The 27,086-nt window shown below is 42.5% G+C and overlaps 1 protein-coding gene and 1 pseudogene across 1 annotated transcript; both read left to right on the forward strand.

Annotated features, from left to right (window-relative positions):
* Positions 1–1,238: 1,238 nt before the first annotated feature.
* LOC147958221 (uncharacterized) lies at positions 1,239–3,416 on the forward strand. Its single transcript, XM_087535600.1, has one exon. The coding sequence runs from the start codon at positions 1,270–1,272 to the stop codon at positions 2,428–2,430; it is 1,161 nt and encodes a 386-aa protein (XP_087391726.1). The 5' UTR covers positions 1,239–1,269; the 3' UTR covers positions 2,431–3,416.
* A 20,188-nt stretch (positions 3,417–23,604) lies between these two features.
* On the forward strand, positions 23,605–26,341 carry LOC147958222 (protein FAR1-RELATED SEQUENCE 5-like; annotated as a pseudogene).
* The last annotated feature ends 745 nt before the right edge of the window (positions 26,342–27,086 follow it).

Genomic DNA, 27,086 nt, shown 5'->3' on the forward strand with positions numbered 1-27,086 from the left:
TCTGATTCCATGCCAGTGGAAGATTGCTTCGATATAGTAAAATATATGTACAGCATAACAGATTTTTTTTTGGCTACATATAGACGTACATTTCAAGCAACTGATTTTTTTTCCGAATGTAACATCGAATTGCTTTCTAGCAGAACAAATATTTGTTTACATCAATCAAACATTGCTTACAAAGATATTACAATGTGCTTCCAAGGAAAATAGAACTTGCTTCCAAAACAAATTGTAGTCTACTTCAACTAGGGCTAGGCGACAGCGCAATGTTGCTTCGGTGGACACCGTCATCATCGTCTTCTAATTTTTACACACAGGTGATCTCCACCCAGAACATGAAAATATGGTAGGACCATGCTCCTTTGTGTCTTCCATATCACCCTAAATGTTGCACATAAAACCTGAGGCTTTGGTCATCGTGGATGGAAGGCGACAGCAAGAAGAGCTCAAAGATGTCACCGACCTTTCAGAAAAGTCACAGAATTTGGTTGAACTAGGGACGAAGCAAATTATATATGGCAAAGAAGCATGTCTAGTGCAACCTGCACTGATGAAACAAATGCATGGTGAGCTATTGAAGCACATTATCAAGACGGTAGAATCATACGTAGTGTACTTTGGATGCTCCGTAAGCATGTAAGAAGCATGAAAATATTGCTTTTGCAACTATTCTCGTCTGAATAGGAAGCACAGAGATTTGAAAACATAAAATAATAACTGCGATTGCATGCAAGCAAGATAGCTACGCAAGTTTGTCAAAACAAAATACCGAATACACCTAGTTTTGATGATGATTTCGTGATGAAAAGTACTGCAAAGAACAATTTTATTTTTGACACCCAACAACACTCAATAGTCGGTATAACTATAACATGAACATCTACCAATGAAACTCGTTGGCACAGAAATTAGTAGAAACAAATTGAGAATAATATATATGTGTAGGGAGTGGTGACGGACGATGATTGACTTGGGGAGATTCACGCAATGCTATACATTCGATCCTGACCGTGGGGGGTATATGCGAACGTTTATGCGTGAGTTATGGAGATACTAACTCGGTGTGGTATTTTTTCTGGAGGATCTCTGACCGTGGGATCAAAGAAGAATCGACGGATCGACCTATCAGACTACAGATAGGAAGGGTTTCCCACAATAAAATAAACAAGACAACGTTTGGTAGCCTTTATACTCCAATAAACACAGGCGCGACGCTTTGGAGGAACGACGAAAACCCCGACTCGCTCGGTCGGTTCGGTTGTTGCAATGGCAGGCGGAGGCAGAGGACACGGCGGCGGCTGGACCTCCCTGCCGGCGGAGCTTATCCAGGAAGTATCGGACCGTCTGCAGGCCGACGTGGACCAAATCCACATCCACCAGGTATGCTCCCACTGGCGCGCGTCCACCGCCCCGCTCGCAGCCTGCCGTCCGTGGATCGTCGCCGTCCACGACCGCCGCCGCAACCCTGTTAGCGCCGTCGACCCTGCCTGCGACCACTCCTTCTGGCTGCCCCGCGGTGGAAAAAGGATGCACTCCCGGGCCCTAGCCCCGGCGGGCCTCCCCTACTGCTGCGGCACGCCCCGTGGCTGGCTCGCCCTAACGGACGACCTGCAATCCCCCACCAGGCTAATACTCTGGGAGCCCCTCTCCCAGGCTGAGATTCCTCTGCCGCCTTTGACAACCGTCGCCCAATTGTTCCTCTCCGGCGACCCGCTCGCCTCGCCGGGGGGCTGGATGGCGATCGCGAGCCAGGAAATCCTGGGCGCACAGATCGAGCACATGCTCATCTTTTGGCGTCCTGGAGACGCGGCCTGGACGATACAGCCCGAGTACCCTACAGGCCGGATCGAGGGCGCAGCCTTCCACCAAGGCAGGCTCTACATCTCCAGCATGGTGGGCATGAGAGTCAGCATCTTCGATCTCCAGCAGCATCCTCCCGAGCGCCTGCGGCGTATCTCCCTCTACACTCCTCTGCGAACGCGGTATCCAAGCCGCTTACCCGGGGATCTGGTGCCACACGTGGTGGCATGCAACAACCAGCTATTGCTCGTTATTGTGTATCGTGGATCAGGAAGCCCCGGCCCCGTGATCCTTGTAGAAGTGCACCACCTGGATTGGGCTGCCCAGCGCCTCGACTTTGGGGGGGAGAAGGTGACGGATCTCGGCGACTACTCGCTCTTCTTGGGCAGGGGTGACAGCCTCGCGCTCTCTGCAGAGGACTTCCCTGCCATTAGGAGAAATTGTGTCTACTTTGTGGAGCACGATACAATAAAGCATGAGCAATGGGTTATTGTGTTTAATTTGGGGTCAAACGCTCTCGAACGAATTCCCCACCCACAAGAGCACATGGAGGGCGGCTGCAAAAAGAGTGGCTGGTTAGGCTATTCGTGGTTCTGTCCTAGAAGGCCCTTCGTTGAGGCCCTATGAGGTATTATATCTCATTCACCTATTTAGTTATAGCAGCAACAAGCTTTGTATGAATTTACTTATTTTGGGGTCATCCACAGGCTCGATCGGTTGATAATCTGGAAGTAAAGGAGAGGTTTTCATATTATATTAGTGGCCTCACCTAGACATCGCAAAATAAGAGGTGTTGTCGACCTGAAAATGATGAGCTGCGCTACTCCTCCAAACGAATCATAAATTGAAGCATGGGCCCTGATAGATTCCACATTTTGTATGGAATTGTTAGGCTGGTTCGCTATATATCTCTAGCGCTTGGTAACTATTATTCAAAAATTAGACTAGTTCAAATAATTTATCTTTTGCCACCCTTTGTTCTTTAGTCTATGAGCAAGCTTGGTGTTTTGGATAAAACATCACATAGTATATCACATCTTTTTAATCTTTTTCTGTGCGGTGCATTGGATCCTTTATCATGTTTGTACTATGGCCAGAATAAGGTGTTATCTCTGACTACAGCTCGGTGGTGAATGACAATAGATGACTGCAATATTATGATTTATTGTTTACGATGGCTTCCCTCGCATCACTTGGTCTCCTTCCACCGGCGCCGTCCGCTTCTCAACCATGACCAAGTGCAACAATGGCTCCTCTTTGCAGCCTCATAGCCATAGCTCGAGAGCATCATTTTAGCAGTAACAAGCTTTGTACCAAATTATTTTGTGGCTATCAACAGGCTTGGTTGATCAGGAAAAAAAGAGATTTTTCAGTTCTGTACATGTATTCCTTCATCATATTAAAAACCATAGAATATTGTGCCAGCCACCCTGCTCATTATGTTATCATGTTGTACAGAACTGATCCTTTATCATGTTGTGTTCATCAGTTCTGTACATGAATCTAGCACATTATGTTGTTTCAGGTTTTCACTTTTTGACCTTGTTAGGTTTTCAGGTTTTGTCATCTTGATCTTATCATTATATTGTTATTTGTTATCGGTCTTCCGCCTAACTTACTCATTATTTCTGCTAATTCAGCCTACAATGCGCTGCGACACCCGAATGTTGATGCAGAATAGAGAAAGATCAGAGCAGGAGTCCTGTCAGTTAACCTCTTCTGAAGTTTCGCCATCTCGGATACAATGACAGCAGAACTGGACGCCTACTTTTGCATGTAGATAGATATATAGGTTCAGAAAACTCAGCAGCCCTCGTGCTTCTTGTGCTAGCTAAACTTGCTCCGAACTCCTGACAGGACAGGGGGAACCCCTGTCTGTCTGTTTTGGCGCCGTGTTCCTTTTGGATGATGGATGCATTTTGCATTAATGGAGAATGCAGTGGTTCTTGCACTGAGATGATGGTCCTGTATTTCTTTTAGATGATGCATTTCATATATACAACAAATGCAGTTGGTTCTTCCAGTGAGCTGCCGATTCATCTTGCTTTTCAGTGTAGGGGTTCTTGCAATGAGTCGATGATCCTGCGACTTTTTTTAGACAATGCATTTCGCTTGAATGGAAAATGCATCCTGCAATGTGTTTCTTTTACACTATGCATTCGGTATGAATGAAAAATGTAGCGGGTTCTTCCTGTGAGCTGGTGATCGTGTTTTCAGTTGTGCTGTTTTTACTGTCTCGTGTGTTGTTGTGATGCCGAGCACCTAAATTCTGAACGAGGGAGGCCACAGATGGCACACTTAGGCGACCGACTCAGTTAGATCGAGTGCAGTAGTATTTCACTGTAGAGTAGTTAGATGATGTACATGCTAACTGAATTCGAGTAGAATTCTTATCACTACTTCATTCGTTCCTAAATATAAGTCTTTCTAAAGATTTCAATGCGGACTACATACGGAGCAAAATGAGTGAAACTACACTCTAATATATGTCTATATACATATGAACGTAGTTTTTATTGAAATCTCTAGAAAGACTTATATTTAGGAACGGAGGGAATATATGATATGAACATGAGAGACTTTACATCTAACTGAATAACTGAACTAATCACCCCACGTACGCATATTCAGCTACATTTCGGATAAAAAGGAACTGCCAGTGAGTATGGCTGTGTTATCGGAGGGGTATACCATATGGGTGTGGTGCACACTGAGTCCATATATGATGCTAGACCCTCGGCACTCGTGCCCAGTCGTGCCAGAGTAAACACTAGGAAGGGGATAAGCATGTCTCGCTAAGTTTGGGATTGTGTTGTTATAGGAGATACTTTCATCATGTCGCCCGAAGATAACTACCTAATTACCGACACAGGTTGGCCTATAGAAAGGCCTAGACGGCCGCCGCCAAAGGATCATCCACTCTAGGAGAACAATACCCTCTCTTTTTTGCGGGCAGGAGAACAATGCCCTCATAAATTAGCTCTTTGCAGATCCAGTCTACACATTCTAACCGCCATATGTCAACATTACAAGCATGACGTAGTGCTATTACACATCTAGGAGCTTGGACCTTGGTAAAACCACTTCGTCTTCATTTCGGTTGACAAGATTCCTTTGAAAGCCATCCTTCTCTATATTATTCTCCATGATTTATTGGAATCAATCATCGACATTTGGAGCCCTCGTGGGCCCCGAACATAACCTGCCCGTGGTGAAACTCTTGAACTATGCAATCTTTCCCACCTTGGTATTTCCGAGCAAGGCATCTACTTTGACTCCAACCTTGCCCTATAAAGCGAAGTGATATAACTCGATCGATGATGGTCTTGTGACATTACCTCGGGTACCTATCGAGTTGTTCTACAGCTCGGATGAGTTGTTCTCCAGCATGGTCTTTCTAGCAAAAAAGGCTAAGGGCAGGAAGGAGGGGAGAAGCGGCAAAAGTACCCGAGCTAGCATTTGCAGTTTGAGAGTGGAGCTCCAAAGCTGGAACAAGAGAGACAAAGAGGTCGCATAGGCCTCGATGGAGTCCACCCACTTCGAGGTTCAAAACTCCTACACACAAGCAAGCTCGAGGGGAGGCGGGGGGGGGGGGGGGGGGGGGGGGGGGTACTCGAACGCCCCCACGAGTTGGCCCTCGAGCTCTCCTTTAACATGTAATTATTTGTCATTACAGTGTAGTGATTGGTCACTGATTAGCCTATTAACTAACATACACTTGTTGCGTCTACCACTCACATGTAGCTTGAATGCTCAATCAATTAGGAAAGCGCATATGTGGGCTTTCCATCAAGTGATGCGTTGTTAATGCAGCGGCCTAAAAAAGGTACAACATTTGGTGTTCCTTCAACCAAATAAACCCGTATAGAGAGAGTACTAAGCTAAATGAAATAGGTGGGCCCCTCATACTACTCGTCGTTGACTAAGGCTAGAGAGAAGATGCGAGGGGTAGATAGGTAGAGATCCAGAGGGAGCTAGGGGAGGAAACATGGCTAAGAGAACACTGAAGGAAAATGTATTATTTTGTAGTACTAGTCTAGGAGTGTAGACTGCAGTACACCGTGCATATTGGTCCTTAGGGTCTTCTTTGTATTTTTCATTTTTCATTTCGATCTATCTAGAGTGAAGCTAGCCAACTACCACTAATTTACATGAAAAGGTGGGACCCTCACCCTACTCGCCGGCTAAGGATGGAGAGAAGTGGGGATGGAGTTAGGGGAGGAAACATGAATGAAGGGAACGACAGTATTCGATTATAGTCTAGGAGGGTGGACTGGAATACACCACACAGGATTGGTCTTAGGATCTTTCTTTGCATATATCTTTTGGTTTCTTAGTGAATCCATTGCTTTCATTGGCATATCAAGTTATGAATACTGACAGCCCCCCCCCCCACCCAAATGCTCTCATCCCCCCTTTGTGTCTCATCCCTCCTATTGGGAGTTGCTCATAGATATCACCGACTCTTCTCCCATCTAGCGGCAGAAGAGGAGGCCGGAATACATAGTAAGTCTAGGGCTAGGTCTAGGTTTAAGTTTGCTCATGTGGCATCTGGTGTTATGCTACGATGGAGCTTCACTCCTTTGCTTGCGAGTGGCATCAGGTGGTTGCCTCGTTCTTCACCCGGTCGACTTCCATGGTTGACAACAACTCTGCCAAAGCAGGCTAAATCCAGATTCTTTGTCCTTCTTTCTGAAGGAAATATTCCCTAGAGGCAATAATAAAGTTATTATTTATTTCCTCATATCATGATAAATGTTTATTATTCATGCTAGAATTGTATTAACCGGAAAAATAATACTTGTGTGAATACATAGACAAACATAGTGTCACTAGTATGCCTCTACTTGACTAGCTCGTTAATCAAAGATGGTTATGTTTCCTAACCATAGACATGAGTTGTCATTTGATAAACAGGATCACATCATTAGGAGAATGATGTGATTGACTTGACCCATTCCGTTAGCTTAGCACTTGATCCTTTAGTTTACTGTTATTGCTTTCTTCATGACTTATACATGTTCCTATGACTATGAGATTATGCAACTCCCGATTACCCGAGGAACACTTTGTGTGCTACCAAACGTCACAACGTAACTAGGTGATTATAAAGGTGCTCTACAGGTGTCTCCGGTGGTACTTGTTGAGTTGGCATAGATCGAGATTAGGATTTGTCACTCCGATTATCGGAGATGTATCTCTAGGCCCTCTCGGTAATGCACATCATAATAAGCCTTGCAAGCAATGTGACTAATAAGTTAGTTACAGGATGATGCATTACAGAACGAGTAAAGAGACTTGCCGGTAACGATATTGAGCTAGGTATTGGGATACCGACGATCGAATCTCGGGCAAGTAACATACCGATGACAAAGGGAACAACGTATATTGTTATGCGGTTTGACCGATAAAGATCTTCATAGAATATGTAGGAACCAATATGAGCACCTAGGTTCCGCTATTGGTTATTGACCGGAGACATGTCTCGGTCATTTCTACATAGTTCTCGAACCCGTAGGGTCCGCACGCTTAAAGTTCTGTGACGATCGGTATTATGAGTTTATGTGTTTTGATGTACCGAAGGTAGTTCGGAGTCCCAGATATGATCATGAACATTCCGAGGAGTCTCGAAATGGTCAAGACATGAAGATTAATATATTGGAAGCCTACATTTGGACATCGGAAGAGTTCCGGCTGAAATCGGGATTTTGCCGGAGCGCCTGAGGGGTTACCGGAACCCCCTGATACGTCTATGTCGTATCTATAATTTTTGATTGTTCCATGCCAATATTCTACAACTTTCATATACTTTTGGCAACTTTTTATACTATTTTTGGGACTAACATATTGATCTAGTGCCCAGTGCCAGTTCCTGTTTGTTGCATGTTTTTTGTTTAGCAGAATATCCATATCAAACGGAGTCCAAACGGGATAAAAACTAACGGAGACTTTTTTTTGGAATATATGTGATTTTTGGGAAGAAAAATCCACGCGAGAGGATGCCCGAGGGGGCCACGAGGCAGGGGGCGCGCCCCTGACCCTCGTGGCCACCCCGTAAGGCGGTTGGTGCCCTTATTTCGCCGCAAGAAAGCTAATATCCGGATAGAGACCGTGTTAAAATTTCAGCCCAATCGGATTTACGGATCTCCGGGAATATAAGAAACGGTGAAAGGGTAGAATCTGAGAACGCAGAAACAGAGAGAGACAGAGAGACAGATCTAATCTCGGAGGGGCTCTCACCCCTCCCAAGCCATGGAGGCCATGGACCAGAGGGGAAACCCTTCTCCCATCTAGGGAGGAGGTCAAGGAAGAAGAAGAAGGAGGGGGGCTCTCTCCCCCTCGCTTCTGGTGGCGCCTGAGTGCCACCGGGGGCCATCACCATCACCGCAATCTTCACCAACAACTTCATCGCCATCATGACCAACTCTTCCCCCCTCTATGCAGCGGTGTAACCTCTCTCTTGCCCGCTGTAATCTCTACTTAAACATGGTGCTCAACGCTATATACTATTTCCCAATGATGTATGGCTATCCTATGATGTTTGAGTAGATCCGTTTTGTCCTATGGGTTATTTGATGATCGTGATTGGTTTGAGTTGCATGTTTTATTATTGGTGTTGTCCTATGGTGCTCTCCGTGTCGCGCAAGCGTGAGGGATTCCCACTGTAGGGTTTGCAATATGTTCATGATTTGCTTATGGTGGGTGGCGTGAGTGATAGAAGCACAGACCCGAGTAAGTAGGTTGTTTATGTATGGGATAATGGTGACTTGATACTTTAATGCTATGGTTGGGTTTTACCTTAATGATCTTTAGTAGTTGCGGATGCTTGCTAGAGTTCCAGTCATAAGTGCATGTGATCCAAGTAGAGAAAGTATGTTAGCTTATGCCTCTCCCTCAAATAAAATTGCAATAATGATTACCGGTCTAGTTATCGATTGCCTAGGGAAAAATAACTTTCGCGTGACAAAAAGCTCTCTACTAAAACTAACTTAGTTGTATCTTTATCTAAATAGCCCCTACTTTTTATTTACTTGCTCTTTATATTAGCTTGCAAACCTATCCAAAAACACGAAATACCAAAAAAAATAGGTAAAGCGAACGTCAAGCGTGCGTAGAGTTGTATCGGTGGTCGATAGAACTTGAGGGAATATTTATTCTACCTTTAGCTCCTCGTTGGGTTCGACACTCTTACTTATCGAAAACTGTTGCGATCCCCTATACTTGTGGGTTATCAAGACCTTTTTCTGGCGCCGTTGTCGGGGAGTCATAGCATGGGGTGAATATTCTCGTGTGTGCTTGTTTGCTTTATCACTAAGTAAATTTTATTTGTTGTTCTTCGTTGTTCTTTATCTTTAGTTATGGATATGGAACACGAATACCAAAAAATTAGGTTTACCTGCTACTCATGGAGATGGGGAACCTCCTAAAACCCTCGATGCTCATTATGTGAAAGAGATTATTTACTACTTTGATAATCCTAAGAAAACCCCATTCAATTATGTTATGGGAGACATGTTGGATCAACGTGAATACTTTAGGGATTATCGCTTGACTCAAAAAGGGAAACTATTATGGGATCAAATTTATATGTTGAAGTGGTATGCTAGGCAACTATGCTTGAGATATGATTATACTTGTTGCTCTAGGATGAAGGCTCCACACCTTCCCTTTTCATGCAAATTTCAAGATAATGAAACCTTGGCTTCTTATGCTAGAGGTATATATGATTACTATGATGTGGAACAAATAGAAGAATTTGTTGCTTTTAACGGTGCTTATGAAATTGAATCTTTGTTTGAAAAGTATGAAGCTTTTGATGATGATGTTTATAGGACTGAAAATTTTGCTATATTGAAATATTTCTATGAGAATTATGAATACAATTCCTATATTTATGCACTTATTGAGCAAGTCTCCGCTATCCAAGAAGAGACTAATATTTTGCAGGAGTCTATGGAAGAAGAAATTGATGAAACTGTGAGCCCATTGGATGAAAAAGATGATGAGGAGAGCGAAGAACAAAAGGAGGAAGAGCGGATTAGCTACCCGTTCCCACCTTCTAATGAGAGTAACTCTTCAACTCATACATTGTTTAATTTCCCTTCGTGCTTACCGAAGGATGAATGTTATGATGATTGTTATGATCCCGTTGATTCTTTTGAAATATCCCTTTTTGATGATGCTTTCTATGCTTGTGGCCATGATGCCAATATGAATGATGCTTATGGAGATGAACTTGCTATAGTTCCGTATGTTAAACATGAAAATGTTGCTATTGCACCCACGCATGGTAGTCCTATTATCTTTTTGAATTCTCCCAACTACACTATACCGGAGAAGTTTGCTTTTATTACGGATTATATTGATGGGTTGCACTTTACTGTTGCACGTGATGATTTTGATAGATATAATATGCATGTGCTTGCTGCTCCTACTTGCAATTATTATGAGAGAGGAACTACATCTCCACCTCTCTATGTTTCCCACACGAAAAAATTGCAAGAAACTATTTATACTATGCATTGGCATTTACTTTGTGTGCATGAATTGTTCTTTTATAACATGCCGATGCATAGGACGAGAGTTAGACTTCGTTGTTGCATGATATATGTTAATTTGTGTTCACTACTAAATTACAAATCATTGTTAATTAAAATTGGCGTTGATATACCTTGGGATCCGGGTGGATTCATTACTTGAGCACTTTATGCCTAGCTTAATGGCTTTAAAGAAAGCGCTGCCAGGGAGACAACCCGGAAGTTTTAGAGAGTCTGTTGTGTGCTTTTATAAGGTTTAAATATAAAAATAATGTGCCAAGGTTTGCCTTTAGGATGTTTTAGATGCTTGTTGGTTTGTACGGTGCAGGACAGAAACTTTGGCTGTAGCGCGCGATTTTACATTTTTTTACTGGAACGTCAAATGGTTCTGATTCTTTTTGCACTGTCTTTCTATACAAATTGTTTATTTTTCCTAATTTTGGCAGAATTTTTCAAGTATCAGAAGTATGGTGAATGTTCAGATTATTACAGACTGTTCTGTTTTAGACAGATTCTGTTTTTGATGCATAGTTTGCTTGTTTCGATGAAACTATCGATTCATATCAGTGGATTAAGCCATGAAAAAGTTATACTACAGTAGACACAATGCAAAAACAAAATATGAATTGGTTTGCAATATTATTTAGAGTAGTGATTTGCTTTATTATACTAACGGATCTTACCGAGCTTTCTGTTGAAGTTTTGTGTGGATGAAGTGTTCGATGATCTAGAAGGTCTCGATGTGAGAAGAAGGAAGAGAGGCAAGAGCTCAAGCTTGGGGATGCCCAAGGCACTCCAAGTAAATATTCAAGGAGAGTCAAGCGTCTAAGCTTGGGGATGCTCCGGAAGGCATCCCCTCTTTCTTCAACAAGTATCGGTATGTTTTCAGATTCGTTCCGTTCATGCGATATGTGCAATCTTGGAGCGTCTGTATTCATTAGTTTTCATTTTTCTTTTATGCACCATGCTGGTATGGGATAGTCCTGGTTGATTTATAGAATGCTCTTTGCACTTCACTTATATCTTTTGAGTATGGCTTTATAGAATGCTTTATGTGCTTCACTTATATCATTTGAAGTTTGGATTGCCTGTTTCTCTTCACATAGAAAACCGCCATTTGTAGAATGCTCATTTGCTTCACTTATATTTGTTAGAGCGGGGGCATATATTTTTTAGAAATAATTAAACTCTCTTGCTTCACTTATATCTATTTAGAGGGTTGACAGGAACTGGTCATTCACATGGTTAGTCATAAAATCCTACATAAAACTTGTAGATCGCTGAATATGATATGTTTGATTCCTTGCAATAGTTTTGTGATATAAAGATAGTGATATTAGAGTCATGCTAGTGGGTAGTTGTGGATTAGTAGAAATACTTGTGTTGAGGTTTGTGATTCCCGTAGCATGCACGTATGGTGAAACGTTATGTAATGAGCATGATTTATTTATTGATTGTCTTCCTTATGAGTGGCGGTCGGGGACGAGCGATGGTCTTTTCCTACCAATCTATCCCCCTAGGAGCATGCGCGTAGTACTTTGTTTCGATAGCTAATAGAATTTTGCAATAAGTATGTGAGTTCTTTATGACTAATGTTGAGTCCATGGATTATACGCACTCTCACCCTTCCACCATTGCTAGCCTCTCTAGTACCACGCAACTTTCTCCGGTACCATAAACCCATCATATACCTTCCTCAAAACAGCCACCATACCTACCTATCATGGCATTTTGATAGCCATTCCGAGATATATTGCCATGCAACTTCCATCATCATCATATACATGACCTGAGCATTCATTGTCATATTGCTTTGCATGATCGTAAGATAGCTAGCATGATGTTTTCATGGCTTGTCCGTTTTTTGATGTCATTGCTACGCTAGATCATTGCACATCCCGGTACACCGCCGGAGGCATTCATATAGAGTCATACCTTGTTCTAGTATCGAGTTGTAATATTGAGTTGTAAGTAAATAAAAGTGTGATGATCATCATTATTAGAGCATTGCCCCAGTGAGGAAAGGATGATGGAGACTATCCCCCACAAGTCGGGATAAGACTCCGGACGAAAAATAATATATATATATATATATATATATATATATATATGTATGTATATATATGTATATATATATAAGAGAAAGGTCAAAAAAAGAGAAGGCCCCCAAAAAAGAGAAAATAAAAAAATGAGAGAAAAAGAGAGAAGGGGCAATGCTACTATCCTTTTTCCACACTTGTGCTTCAAGGTAGCACCATGTTTTTCATATAAAGAGACTCTTGAGTTATCACTTTCATGTACTAGTGGGAATTTTCATTATAGAACTTGGCTTGTATATTCCGATGATGGGCTTCCTCAAACGCACGAGGTCTTCATGAGCAAGCAAGTTGGATGCACACCCACTTAGTTTTCAGTCTGAGCTTTCATACACTTATAGCTCTTAGTGCATCCGTTGCATGGCAATCCCTACTCACTCACATTGACATCAATTGATGGGCATCTCCATAGCCCGTTGATTAGCCGCATCGATGTGAGACTTTCTCCTTTTTTGTCTTCTCCACACAACCTCCACCATCATATTCTATTCCACCTATAGTGCTATGTCCATGGCTCATGCTCATGTATTGCGTGAGGGTTGAAAACGCTGAAGCGCGTTAAAAAGTATGAACCAATTGCTCGGCTTGTCATCGGGGTTGTGCATGATTTGAATATTTTGTGTGGTGAAGATGGAGCATAGCCAGACTATATGATTTTGTAGGGATAACTTTCTTTGACCATGTTATTTTTAAAAGACATGATTGCTTTATTAGTAGGCTTGAAGTATTATTGTTTTTATGTCAAATGATAGACTATTGCTTGGAATCACTCGTGTCTTAATATTCATGCCATGATTAGATACATGATCAAGATTATGCTAGGTAGCATTCCACATCAAAAATTATCTTTTTTATCATTTACCTACTCGAGGACGAGCAGGAATTAAGCTTGGGGATGCTGATACATCTCCGTCGTATCTATAATTTTTTATTGTTCCATGCCAATATTCTACAACTTTCATATACTTTTGGCAACTTTTTATACTATTTTTGGGACTAACATATTGATCCAGTGCCCAGTGCCAGTTCCTGTTTGTTGCATGTTTTTTGTTTCGCAGAATATCCATATCAAACGGAGTCCAAACGGGATAAAAACTGACGAAGATTGTTTTTGGAATATATGTGATTTTTGGGAAGAAAAATCCACGCGAGACGATGCCCGAGGGGGCCACGAGGCAGGGGCGCGCCCCTGACCCTCGTGGCCACCCTGTAAGGCAGTTGGTGCCCTTCTTTCGCCGCAAGAAAGCTAATATCCGGGTAGAGATCGTGTTAAAATTTCAGCCCAATCGGAGTTACGGATCTCCGGGAATATAAGAAACGGTGAAAGGGTAGAATCTGAGAACGCAGAAACAGAGAGAGACAGAGAGACAGATCCAATCTCGGAGGGGCTCTCGCCCCTCCCAAGCCATGGAGGCCATGGACCAGAGGGGAAACCCTTCTCCCATCTAGGGAGGAGGTCAAGGAAGAAGAAGAATGAGGGGGGCTCTCTCCCCCTCGCTTTCGGTGACGCCGGAGTGGCACCGGGGGCCATCATCATCACACAAATCTTCACCAACAATTTCACCGCCATCATCACCAACTGTTCCCCCTCTATGCAGCGGTGTAACCTCTCTCTTACCCTCTGCAATATCTACATAAACATGGTGCTCAATGCTATATATTATTTCCCAATAATGTATGGCTATCCTATGATGTTTGAGTAGATCCGTTTTGTCCTATGGGTTATTTGATGATCGTGATTGGTTTGAGTTGCATGTTTTATTATTGGTGCTGTCCTATGGTGCTCTATGTGTCACGCAAGTGTGAGGGATTCCCGCTGTAGGGTTTGCAATATGTTCATGATTTGCTTATGGTGGGTGGCGTGAGTGACAGAAGCACAGACCCGAGTAAGTAGGTTGTTTACGTATGTGATAAAGGGGACTTGATACTTTAATGCTATGGTTGGGTTTTACCTTAATGATCTTTAGTAGTTGTGGATGCTTGCTAGAGTTCCAGTCATAAGTGCATATGATCCAAGTAGAGAAAGTATGTTAGCTTATGCCTCTCCCTCAAATAAAATTGCAATAATGATTACTGGTCTAGTTATCGATTGCCTAGGGACAAATAACTTTCACGTGACAAAAAGCTCTCTACTAAACTAACTTAGTTGTGTCTTTATCTAAGCAGCCCCTACTTTTTATTTACTTTCTCTTTATTATCTTGCAAACCTATCCAAAAACACCTACAAATTACTACTAGTTTCATACTTGTTCTAGGTAAAGCGAACGTCAAGCGTGTGTAGAGTTGTATCGGTGGTCGATAGAACTTGAGGGAATATTTGTTCTACCTTTAGCTCCTTGTTGGGTTCGGCACTCTTACTTATCGAAAACTGTTGCCATCCCCTATACTTGTGGGTTATCACCCCCGGGGGTTAATGGGCCTTGTTGGGCCCTAGTGGAGAGAGAGAGAGGGGCCGGCCAGGGCAGGCCGCGCGCTCCTCCCCCTCTGGTCCGAATTGGACTAGGAGAGGGGGGGGCGCCCCCCTTTCCTTCTCCTTCTCCCCCTTCCTTTCCCCCTCCTAGTAGGAGTAGGATTCAGGAAAGAGGGGAATCCTACTCCTACTAGGAGGAGGATTCCTCCTCCTGGCGTGCCCTCTAGGGCCTGCCGGCCTCCCCCCTTGTTCCTTTATATACGGGGGCAGGGGGCACCTCTAGACACACAAGTTGATCATTGATCTCTCCCAGCCGTGTGCGGTGTGATACGTCTCCATCGTATCTACTTTTCCAAACACTTTTGCCCTTGTTTTGGACTCTAACTTGCATGATTTGAATGGAACTAACCCGGACTGACGCTGTTTTCAACAGAATTGCCATGGTGTTATTTATGTGCAGAAACAAAAGTTCTCGAAATGACCTGAAACTTCACGGAACGTCTATTTGTAAATAATAAAAAATCCTTGCAAAAGATGAAGACCAGGGGGCCCACACCCTAGCCACGAGGGTGGGGGGCGCCCCCCCCCCCCCCAGGGCGTGCCCCCTACCTCGTGGGCCCCCTGGAGCTCCTCCGACCTCGACTCCAACTCTATATATTTGGTTTCAGAGAGAAAAAAATCAGAGAGAAGGATTCATCGCGTTTTACGATACGAAGCCGCCGCCAAGCCCTAAAACCTCTCGGGAGGGCTGATCTGGAGTCCGTTCTGGGCTCCGAAGATGGGAATCCATCGCCATCGTCATCATCAACCTTCCTCCATCACCAATTTCATGATTCTCACCGCCGTGCGTGAGTAATTCCATCGTAGGCTTGCTGGACAGTGATGGGTTGGATGAGATTTATCATGTAATCGAGTTAGTTTTGTTAGGGTTTGATCCCTAGTATCCACTATGTTCTAAGATTGGTGTTGCTATGACTTTGCTATGCTTAATGCTTGTCACTAGGGCTCGAGTGCCATCATTTCAGATCTGAACCTATTATGTTTTCATCAATATATGAGATTTCTTGATCCTATCTTGCAAGTCTATAGTCACCTATTATGTGTTATGATCCATTAACCCCGAAGTGACAATAATCGAGATACTTACCGGTGATGACCGTAGTTTGAGGAGTTCATGTATTCACTATGTGTTAATGCTTTGGTCTGGTACTCTATTAAAAGGAGGCCTTAATATCCCTTAGTTTCCGCTAGGACCCCACTGCCATGGGAGGGTAGGACAAAAGATGCCATGCAAGTTCTTTTCCATAAGCACGTATGACTATATTCGGAATACATGCCTACATTACATTGATGAATTGGAGTTAGTTCTATGTCACCCTAGGTTATGCCTGTTACATGATGAACCACATCCGGCATAATTCTCTATCACCGATCCATTGCCTACGAGCTTTCCATATATTGCTCTTCGCTTATTTACTTTTCCGTTGCTATTGCTATCATCACTACAAAATACCAAAAACACTACTTTTGCTATCATTACCTTTTGCTACCGTTACCACTACTATCATATTACCTTGCTACTAAACACTTTGCTGCAGATATTAAGTTTCTGGGTGTGGTTGAATTGACAACTCAGCTGCTAATACTTGAGAATATTCTTTGGCCCCCCTTGTGTCGAATCAATAAATTTGGGTTGAATACTCTACCCTTGAAAACTGTTGCGATCCCCTATACTTGTGGGTTATCAAGACTATTTTCTGGCGCCGTTGCCGGGGAGCATAGCTCTATTCTTTGAGTCACTTGGGATTTATATCTGCTTATCATTATGAAGAACTTGAGAGATCCAAAAACCAAGATTTATCCCTCAACTATGAGGGGAGGTAAGGAACTGCCATCTAGCTCTGCACTTGATTCACCTTCTGTTTTGAGTAAGCTTGCGACACCTAAACCTGCTTCTGTTATTAATTCTGATATGTCGCATGTTATTGATGATGCCACTTCTGCTATGCATGACACTTATGATGAAACTACTTCTATGCTTGATACTACTGTGCCACTTGGTGAATTTCTTGATGAACAACTTGCTAGGGTTAGAGAGAATCAAATTATTGAAACTGATAATATTGACGAAAGTGATGATGAAGACTCTCCCCCTAATCAATATGAATCACCTGTTATTCCCGAGGGTTATGTTTTTGAAAAAGAAGCTGCTCTAGCTATTTTAGCTTGCAAAGATAGATACGAGCTCAAGAGGTTATTAGCTAAATGGAAGAAGCAATCTCTTAATGCTAGAATGAAACCTGACCCTGCTTTTGCTACTTCACCTATCTGTGTTACTGATAAGGATTGTGAATTCTCTGTTGATCCTGATATAATTACTTTGGTTGAATCTGATCCTTTTCATGGTTATGAATCTGAAACTTTTGTGGCACATCTTACTAAATTAAATGATATAGCCACCCTGTTCACTAATGATGAGAGAACTCGTTACTTTTATATCCTTAAAATATTTCCGTTCTCATTAAAGGGTGATGCTAAGATATGGTTTAATTCTCTTGATCCTGGTTGTGTGCGTAGTCCCCAGGATATGATTTATTACTTCTCTGCTAAATATTTCCCTGCTCATAAGAAACAAGCTGCTTTGAGGGATATATATAATTTTGTGCAAATTGAAGAAGAGAGTCTCCCACAAGCTTGGGGGAGGATTCTCCAATTACTTAATGCTTTGCATGATCATCCTCTTAAGAAAAATGAAATACTTGATATCTTTTATAATGGACTAACCGATGCTTCCAGAGATTACCTGGATAGTTGTGCTGGTTCTGTTTTCAGGGAGAGAACACCGGATGAAGCTGAAATTCTATTGAATAATATGTTGACAAATGAAAATAATTGGACACTTCCTGAGCCAGCTCCTGAGCCTATTCCTAAACCAACTCCGAAGAAGAGAGGTGTTCTATTTCTCAGTCCTGAAGATATGCAAGAGGCAAAGAAATCTATGAAAGAAAAAGGTATTAAAGCTGAAGATGTTAAGAATTTACCTCCTATTGAAGCAATACACAGTCTTAATTTACCGCCTGTTGAAGAAACATATGATCTTAATCCATTACCTATTGAAGGAATCCATGGTCTTGATAACCCGACACAGGTAGTAAAGGTAAATTCTCTCTATAGATATGATAAAGCTGAAATCCCATTTACTAAGTTTGCTAGCCCATGCTTAGATGAGTTTGATAAATTTAAGGTTAAGCAAGAAGATTTTAATGTTTATTTTGGTAGAAAATTGAAATACAATTCAAATATGCTTGAACACTTGGGTGATTATATGGCTAATATCAAAGGTGAACTTAAAGTTATTAGTAAACATGCTTCTATGGTTACCACTCAAGTAGAACAAGTACTTAAGGCTCAAAATGGTTTTCTCAATGAATTGAATAGTAATAATAATGATTATGCTGTTAGAGTGGCTACTAGAACTGGTAGAATGACTCAGGAACCTTTGTATCCTGAAGGCCACCCTAAGAGAATTGAGAAAGATTCTTAGAGAAATAATATAGATGCACCTAGTCCTTCTAAAAGGAAGAAAAAGAAAAATGATAGGACTCTGCATGCTTCTAGTGAACTTATTACTGAAACACCTGAGAATCCAAATGATATTTCTATTTCTGATGTGAAACACAATCTGGTAATGAACATGAAACTAGTGATAATGTTAATGATAATGTTCAGATGATGCTCAACCTAGCAATGATAATGATATAGAAACTGAACCTACTGTTGATCTTGATAACCCACAATCAAAGAATCAACGTTATGATAAGAAAGACTTTGTTGCTAGGAAACATGGTAAAGAAAGAGAACCATGGGTTCAGAAACCCATGCCTTTTCCTCCCAAACCATCCAAGAAAAAAGATGATGAGGATTTTGAGCGCTTTGCTGAAATGATTAGACCTATCTTTTTGCATATGCGGTTAACTGATATGCTTAAAATGAATCCTTATGCTAAGTACATGAAAGAAATTGTTACTAATAAAAGAAAGATACCGGAAGCTGAAATTTCCACCATGCTTGATAATTATACTTTTAAGGGTGGAATACCAAAGAAACTTGGAGATCCAGGAGTACCCACTATACCATGCTCCATTAAAAGAAACTATGTTAAAACTATTTTATGTGATCTTGGAGCCGGTGTTAGTGTTATGCCTCTCTCTTTATATCCTAGACTTAATTTGAATAAGTTGACACCTACTGAAATATCTTTGCAAATGGCTGATAAATCAACTGCTATACCTATCGGTATTTGTGAGGATGTGCCTGTTGTAGTTGCAAACGTGACTATTTTAACGGACTTTGTTATTCTTGATATTCCCGAGGACGATAGTATGTCTATTATTCTTGGAAGACCCTTTTTGAATACTGCAAGGGCTGTTATTGATTGCAACAAAGGCAATGTCACTTTTCATGTTAATGGTAATGAGCATACGGTACACTTTCCGAGGAAACAACCTCAAGTCCACAGTATCAATTCTATTGGAGAAATTCCATCGATTATTATTGGAGGTTTTGAATTTCCTCTACCTATTGTCAAAAGAAATATGATATTCTTATTATTGGGGATGTGCATATCCCTGCTGAGGTAACATAGTGTTATTCGAAATGTCTCCGGTTCCATGTTATTCGGAATGAGTTCGTTAACAAGACTTGATCAACCTTGTTAGTGGATTCCTTTTGATGAGCATGAGATGGATGAAACTAGAAGGCACAACCTTTTGTACCCTCCTTTTACTTTCTATTATTTATATTAAATAAAATAAAAAGAGTATTTTCCGTCTGTTATCTGAATTATCTGTGCAATATAAAAATACCCCGAAAATAAAAGTTCTCCAAATGCCCTGAAATTTAAATATGATTTTTTTCTGGAATATTTGAGAATATTTGGCACTAAGAACACAGCAGGGGGCATCCACCTGGCCACGAGGGTGGAGGGCGCGCCCTACCCCCTGGGCGCGCCCCCTGCCTCGTGGGCCCATGGTGGTCCTCCTCCACTTATTCTTGCACCCACACACTCCCTCTTCCTCCCACAAACACGAATATCCAGCTCAAGCACGAGTTCTATCTCATTTTGCTGCGATTTTCGATCTCCTTGCTCAAAGCACCTCTCACAAAACTACTTGGGGGAATTGATCCTTGGTATGTGACTCCTCCATTGGTCCAATTAGTTTTAGTTCTAGTGCTTTATTCATTGCAAATTTATGCTGCTTAGGTGACCCTGTTCTTGAGCTTGCATGTCAAATTTATGTGGTTCCAAGTAGTTTTGATGCATGATATTAGCTCTAGGCACTTGTACGAGTAGTTGCTATCAATATTGTTGAGTTTGGCTCACTTTTATTTGAGGTTACTAAAACTTTCAGAATTTTTTAGAAAATAATGAAGAGATTTTTGAGGGGCTCATCGAGTCGAAGCTCGAAGGAAAAGCAAAATGAAAAGGCAGAGAGGCCCAAATATAATCTGCCATGCACCGCGGAGGTTCGGCCGTGTGAATAGCCTTCTGATGATTTCTTGAGAGCAGCCGGGATTTATGAAGACTTTTATGAATTGGCTGAGAATGCAGGCCTCACCGCCTTCCTCCATGACCGACGCGAACAGTATCTCTTACTCACCAATATCTTTGTGCAAAACTTTCATTTCCATGCTAGGAGCTCACCACCTATGTTGGAATTTTATTTATATGATGAGCATAAGGAGATGTCACTTTATGATTTTTGTCGGGTTTGTTTGATCCCTTTCGAGGGCAGTGTAGAGGAACCACATTGTGACGATGTGGATGGGTTTATTGATACCATCACTGTAGGGGAAACGAGGAAGGTTTCTGATGCACGAATCACTAGCATACATTTTCCTGTTTACACTACTTTGCAATATTTGCTAGTCGTTGCTTAATTGGTCGCCGAAACTGTGGAAACCTTAGTGTTCCTGATATTATTATTTTGTTCCACGGTTTATTCTGTGATAACTCTATTAGTATGGGCGGTATTATTGCTAAACGGTTAAGTCTGAACCGTACAAAGGGGCCCATCTTTGGAGCCATCTATACTTCATGCCTAGCTGCACATTTCAACATACGTATTAGGCATTATGGGAAGGAAGAAAAATTGTTGCCCACTATTTATTTAGATTATAAGAGTATGGTGGCACATGATTTTATTATTAAGAAGAGGAAAGGGGAGCTTAAATACAAATTGTTCTTTGATAAACATCATCCTGAGACTATTACCCTGCCTGCTCCTTCCTTGTTTGATTTATCTGCAGGAAAGTACCTTGTTTCGTTAGAGGCTATTCACGCCTACCGGAACCCTACATCAGCCACAGAGCCAGAGTCGGAACCACAAGTTGATCCTCCACGACAGTCTAATTACCTATGGGATCCGGAGATGATTGCCAACCAGGGGGAATCAGAGTCTTCTTCTTCGCAGTACGACCCCAACTATTACTATGGATATCCGCTAGGCCAGCCATGGCCATAGACCAACTTAGGCCAAAAGCCTAAGCTTGGGGGAGTACGTATTTCTCACCGACATTACATTCATGTTCACACTCTCATTGCTAGATGTCGGTGATCATACTTTTTCATTGCATCATCCATGCTAGTTTATTTTCCTTTTTATGATTTCTTCTTGTGTGTTCAATAAACCTTAAGAAAAACCAAAAAAATTAGTTGTAGCTTTTAGCTAGTTTTAAATTCCATGCTTGTAGTAGTAATTAAAAATAAAACCCCAAAAGATTTCATGTTCTTCTTTTTGCTTGTTGGGAGCTCTCCCGTGTAAATAGTTTTATTTCTTTTCTTTTCTTTGGGGGTTGATAGGAGAAGACCATAATTAAATTGTTGAAGTGGCTCTTATATGCATTATTATTGATCTGACAAAAGAGCCCATATTGCCTTGTCTTCTCCTGTTTATTGAATTCTTGTAGATTCCAGCTTAGTCCAGTGCACGTGCACTGTTATTATTATTCACATCGTTCGGTCGTGCAAGTGAAAGGCAATTATGACGATATATGATGAACTGATTGAGATGAGAAAAGCTGGTATGAACTCGACCTCTCTTGCTTTTGTAAATATGATTAGTTCATCGTTCCTGATTCAGCCTATTATGAATAAACATGTTGCAGTGACAACTAGAGATCATAGTTTCTTGTGCCATGCTTGATTAGCTAGGAGCTTATAATGGTTTACCTTGCGTGCCAACATGCTATTAAAATGGTTGTGATGTGGTATGATAGTGTAGCGACCAAACCTCAAACAGTCTGATCTCCGTGCTACAGTGTCATCCCTGGATCAGTAATGCTGACACGCACAGTACTTGAATGGATTTATAACAGAGTAGCAATCACACACTTATTACATCGAATGTCTCAAAAGAGAACTTATTACAATAAATATGGCTTAAGGCCATCTAATAACGATAACAGCGGAAGGCTTGGAAGATAAGTGAGTCCATCAACTCCAAAGGCATAACTGAGTATAGAACCACGACCTAAAGGCACCTTACTCGTCGTCTGAAAAGTCTGCAACATGAACGTTGCAGCCCGAAACGGGTCAGCACATGGAATATGCTGGCAAAGTAACACATAGAGAGTGATGAAAGAATAAGGCTATACTACAGGACGCGGAGTATGTGATCGCGAGCTCACAGGAGCTCGGAATCACACCCGTCCAGGATTGCTGTGAGATTCGCTGTATTCAATGCTAGTTCGGGTGGGTGGGTCCATAGCGATGACGGGAAATTTAGATATACGTCACAATACTCGTCTGACAGCTGGGGCAAGTTCAATGGAGAAATGCACGCCGTCGCATGAGCACGGCTGAGCCATGGCTCGAGCTTCTCGCCGCCGTCCTGATCCGTGGATCAGGCCCGGTGCTTTCCGCTAGCGTCGGCAGAGCCCGTAGTTATTGCAGTAGTTGGGACAGTGGCCGATTAGAGGAGTGAGGTTGGATTTCTTTATCATCCCCATCGGACTCGAGGCGGAGATATTGACTCCGGCGGGAGGAAGTGGGCGGCGAAGCAGCCCGTAAGAGGCTCCGGCGACCATGGAGTTCCTACTTCAGCTTATAAACAGGTACGGATCTGATGCTTGGCCAAATATTATCATTGTTTTTGGCTCTGTGGTTGGGAACTGGTCTAGATTCGGTCTTCTAAACTTGATTTATGATTGATAAGAACACTACTGGAAGAGGTGAATGATAACAACGGCTCAATGTAACCCGTGCGGTTCCTAGTTGCCGCGGTGGCCGAGGTTCAGGATGCAGCCCCGGCGGCTTCAAGCGCCGACGGGCAGATATGCCCGGCGGAGGCAGGAGCCGCGGACATGGCTCGGTCCTCCGAGAACTCAATTGAACAAATTGACCCCAAAACACCAGGGTGGACGCAAAGGTACGACCATGTGAATCAAAATACTCTGTACTGTTCAGCAAAGTAGTCTGTATTGTCAGATTTGCGACATTTAACTGACGAAGCGACGGTGGAACAGAGTACATAACCTCTGATGAGTTAGATATCTATGGGTGTTGGTAGGTCGCATGAATTTGTTAATGCAGATATATATTGAGCAGCTGATTTGTGATATGATATATTAATGACATCATTCTACGGTTTGTAATTCCAAAACGTTAGGCTGTACCTGATAGTCACATGTAATTCATTCGTTGATCTGTCTGTGCAGAGTGTGAGTTGGTGCTGCTGCTCCAGGAAGGCCTCCTTGTGCAGACAGGGTAACGGCGCTGGAGAAGACTGTCAGGGAATTTGCGGAGCATCCAGGCGAAGTGGTTACGGTGCCAAAGATTGGAACAACTTTTGACACGCTCAGAGAAGCTTATGACTTTTACAATCTGTATTCATGGGAGAAGGGATTTGGAATACGATATGGAAAGAGCAGGCTAAATGTTAGCAGGACCAAGTGTATGCAAGAGATAGTTTGCGGATGCACGGTACAGATAATTATACACCCCAAGAGCTGTAGCATTTTCCTATTATGATCATGTATGAAAATCCCTGATTATGTATCTGACTTGCTTCTTTCTTGTATCAGGGGAAGCCAATTGTCGAAAATACTCGTTCGTGCCGCTGTGAATGCCCAGCACTCATCAGATTACTTCGGTGAAAGGACAATGGATGGTACATAGCAGAGCATCGAGATGGGCACAACCATGCACTTTCCCAAACTTATGGACAGACAATACACTGGCCGTCACACAAGCATATTGATGTTTACAGCAGGGACCTAGTGAAGCAGTTGCGGCAAAATAATGTAAATCTTGCTAAGGTGTATAGCATTATAGGCAGCTTCTTCGGGAGGATGGAGAATGTGCCGTTCACTAAAAGAGCATTAAGAAATTTGTGTGGCAAGATTAGCCACGAGAATTCCGAGGATGATGTGAGGAAAACAATGGAAGTCTTCCATGATCTGTGCTCAAAGGATCCACAGTTTACCTATCGGGTTCAAGCAGACAATGAGGGCAGAATCAGCAACCTTATGTGGGCTACCGGTAACAGCCGGCCGCAGTATAAGTTCTTTGGGGGTGTGGTTACATTTGACATGACGTACAGAACAAACCTGTATGACATGCCCTTTGGGTTATTTGTTGGTGTCAACAACCATTTCCAGAGCATCATATTAGCTGGTGTGCTTGTGAGGCATGAGACAGTTGAAACCTTTGAGTGGGTCCTCTCATAGTTTGTTAGGATAATGGGCGGTAGTGCACCACAGACAATCCTGACTGGTAAGATGGTGCAGAAATAATTTAATTTATGTTGCATTTATGCATTGAATCAGGTGGGGTGAAACACTATTGACCATTGTATTTGTGAATTGCAGATCAGAACAGGGCAATGGAGGTTGCCATACAAAATGTGATGCCAGACACGGCACACCGATGGTGCAAGTGGCATGTGCTAAAGAAGGCAAAGGAGTCGCTAGGCCCGTTGTACTCAAAGAAGAGTGATTTCCAACCAGAGTTCCATAAGGTTGTCAACCACATGCTAACAATAGATGAGTTCGAGGAAGGATGGAAGTACCTAATAGAGAAATACAACTTGAAAAATCATGACTACATGACTAATTTGTACGAGATACGACACAAATGGGCAAAGCCGTATTTCAAGGGCGTATTCTGTGCAAAGATGACTAGTACTCAACGGAGTGAAAGCGCAAATCATATGTTGAAGAACTATGTGCCCCCTGGGTGTCCAATGCATATCTTTGTGAGGAAATACATGAGTTTAATTTTTGACAGAGAATCTGAGGAGAATTATGAGGAGAAGCGGACAACAATAGTAAGTGGTGAATGAAATACAAATTTTCCAGATTAAAATTTCGGTTTTTTCGTATGATGAACTAACTGCTTACTTATTGATGCATTGTTTCTCAGGGAAGGCCTCTTATGCGAGCAAATCTGGCAACTGAGAGACATGCCGGGAAGATTTACACAAGGGCAATGTTTGAGCAATTTGGTCACATATTATATGAGTGTGGTGCATATTAGGTAGAAGAGATTGAAAAGGGCAAAGAGTACGTGGCAATACATACAGATGCTGCAAAGAGGGAGAAATGGTGCCGAACCTCATACAAAGTGACGGTCGTTGAAGCAGGAGAAGAATTTGACTGTGAGTGCGGGCAATTTGCACACATGGGGCTGTTGTGCAGCCATATCTTGAAGGTAATGCACATGTCCTGGGCACAGAAAAAACACATTGAGATTGTAGGCCTGACACATTATTTATATCACAGATATCTATATGATGTTAGCATTTGCGTTAATGCAGGTGCTCGACTTCATTCGTGTGACAGAGATCCCAAAGAAACACATTGTGACAAGGTGGACAAGGGACGCAAGAGATGTACTTCCAGCGCACCTGATGCAGTACCAGAGAGACAATGCCCAGCAAAACCCATTTAGTTTCCGGCATTTCAACATGTACATGCAAGCCATGGAGCTTGTTCGGATGGGAGACTCGAGTGTTGCAGCATACGAGCGATTGACTACACTATTCAAAGAATGCGCAGCTGAAATTAAGCCATTCACCGAGGTCAGAGATGGCCTAGGATTGGAAGATAGGTTGGCAGGTAATACTATGGTTCCCAGCAGGATTGAACAAGAAATTGATGCATTCGAGGCAGTAGAAGGTACATAAGTTATCATCGGAAACGATGAGAGCATTTCAGCTAACGAGTCTGTGACTAGGCTCAACAACCTGCTAGCACCAGCAAAGCGGAAGCAAGTGGGGAGGCCAACAAACAGCAGAGAGAAGGCTCCATATGAGGGTTTAAGCAAGAGAACTAGATTTTGCGGCATATGCAGGCAACAAGGACATAAGAGGACAACCTGCCCTGAACGAGGCGATGTACCAAAGCAACCACGTAGGCCGGCGAGATGCAAGAACTGTGGGGTTGAAGGGCACCGTAGGAATAACTGTCATAAGGCGGCTGAACTTAGGCTGTGATAATGTAGGTCATCCTACAGCCTGTGATAATTTATATGTTAGACATGACTGTTTTTGATATGTACGAACTGAAAATGAGCATCTTTTCTTTTACTTGTAACTGATATCTACTCGTTTGTCTCTATTACAAAACCTGAATTTACCTGAAAATGCAGCGAGGACGGTCATTAGGACTGTTGGTTATTCAGACTAAGATGCTGCTTGAGTTTTCCATTAACTTTGCTGGTCTGTGAACTTGATTGTGTGCAAAAATAGGGCGGCCTAGGTTCATAAACGAAAATTATATAAAGTTGCTGTCAATGTGTGTGTCATGGAAATTGGTGTGCATTCCACGTGTAATGCAGCCATCCTTTGTGCTGCACCCTGCATGATCTACATGAGTAAATGGGGTTGGCAAACTGCTGGAGTGGGCATTGATGCCAACTAAGCGAGCTTGCGTTTCAAATTCAAAACACACGGGCGGGATGAGTCCGGTGACTGTCTACAAATGGGCAGTGCTGCTAGCTCATGGGGCAGGTAAGGCCATTCAGGGTTGGGACTTGCAGGATGGGAGCCTCGGTTCTTTCCCAACATGGATCTTCAGTGACCGCTAGTGAAGAACTCTCAAAGAGTTGCGGCCTCCCGATGCAGGTGCGTTGCCTTTGCTTACTATACACCCAACTTGGAAATCTGCTGACACTGATTATTAGGTGATTGACCATGAAATGCAGGCGGCGGACGAATCGGAAGCATCAGTTAACCAGGG

Source organism: Triticum urartu, chromosome 7A (genome assembly GCF_056163025.1).
Source record: "Triticum urartu cultivar PI428250 chromosome 7A, HENAU_Tu73, whole genome shotgun sequence".
In the NCBI taxonomy this organism is placed as follows: Eukaryota; Viridiplantae; Streptophyta; class Magnoliopsida; order Poales; family Poaceae; genus Triticum; species Triticum urartu.

What these genes read in the sequence shown, in the direction of transcription:
- LOC147958221 (XM_087535600.1), top strand. Translation starts at nt 1,270, where the DNA reads ATGGCAGGCGGAGGCAGAGGACACGGCGGCGGCTGGACCTCCCTGCCG.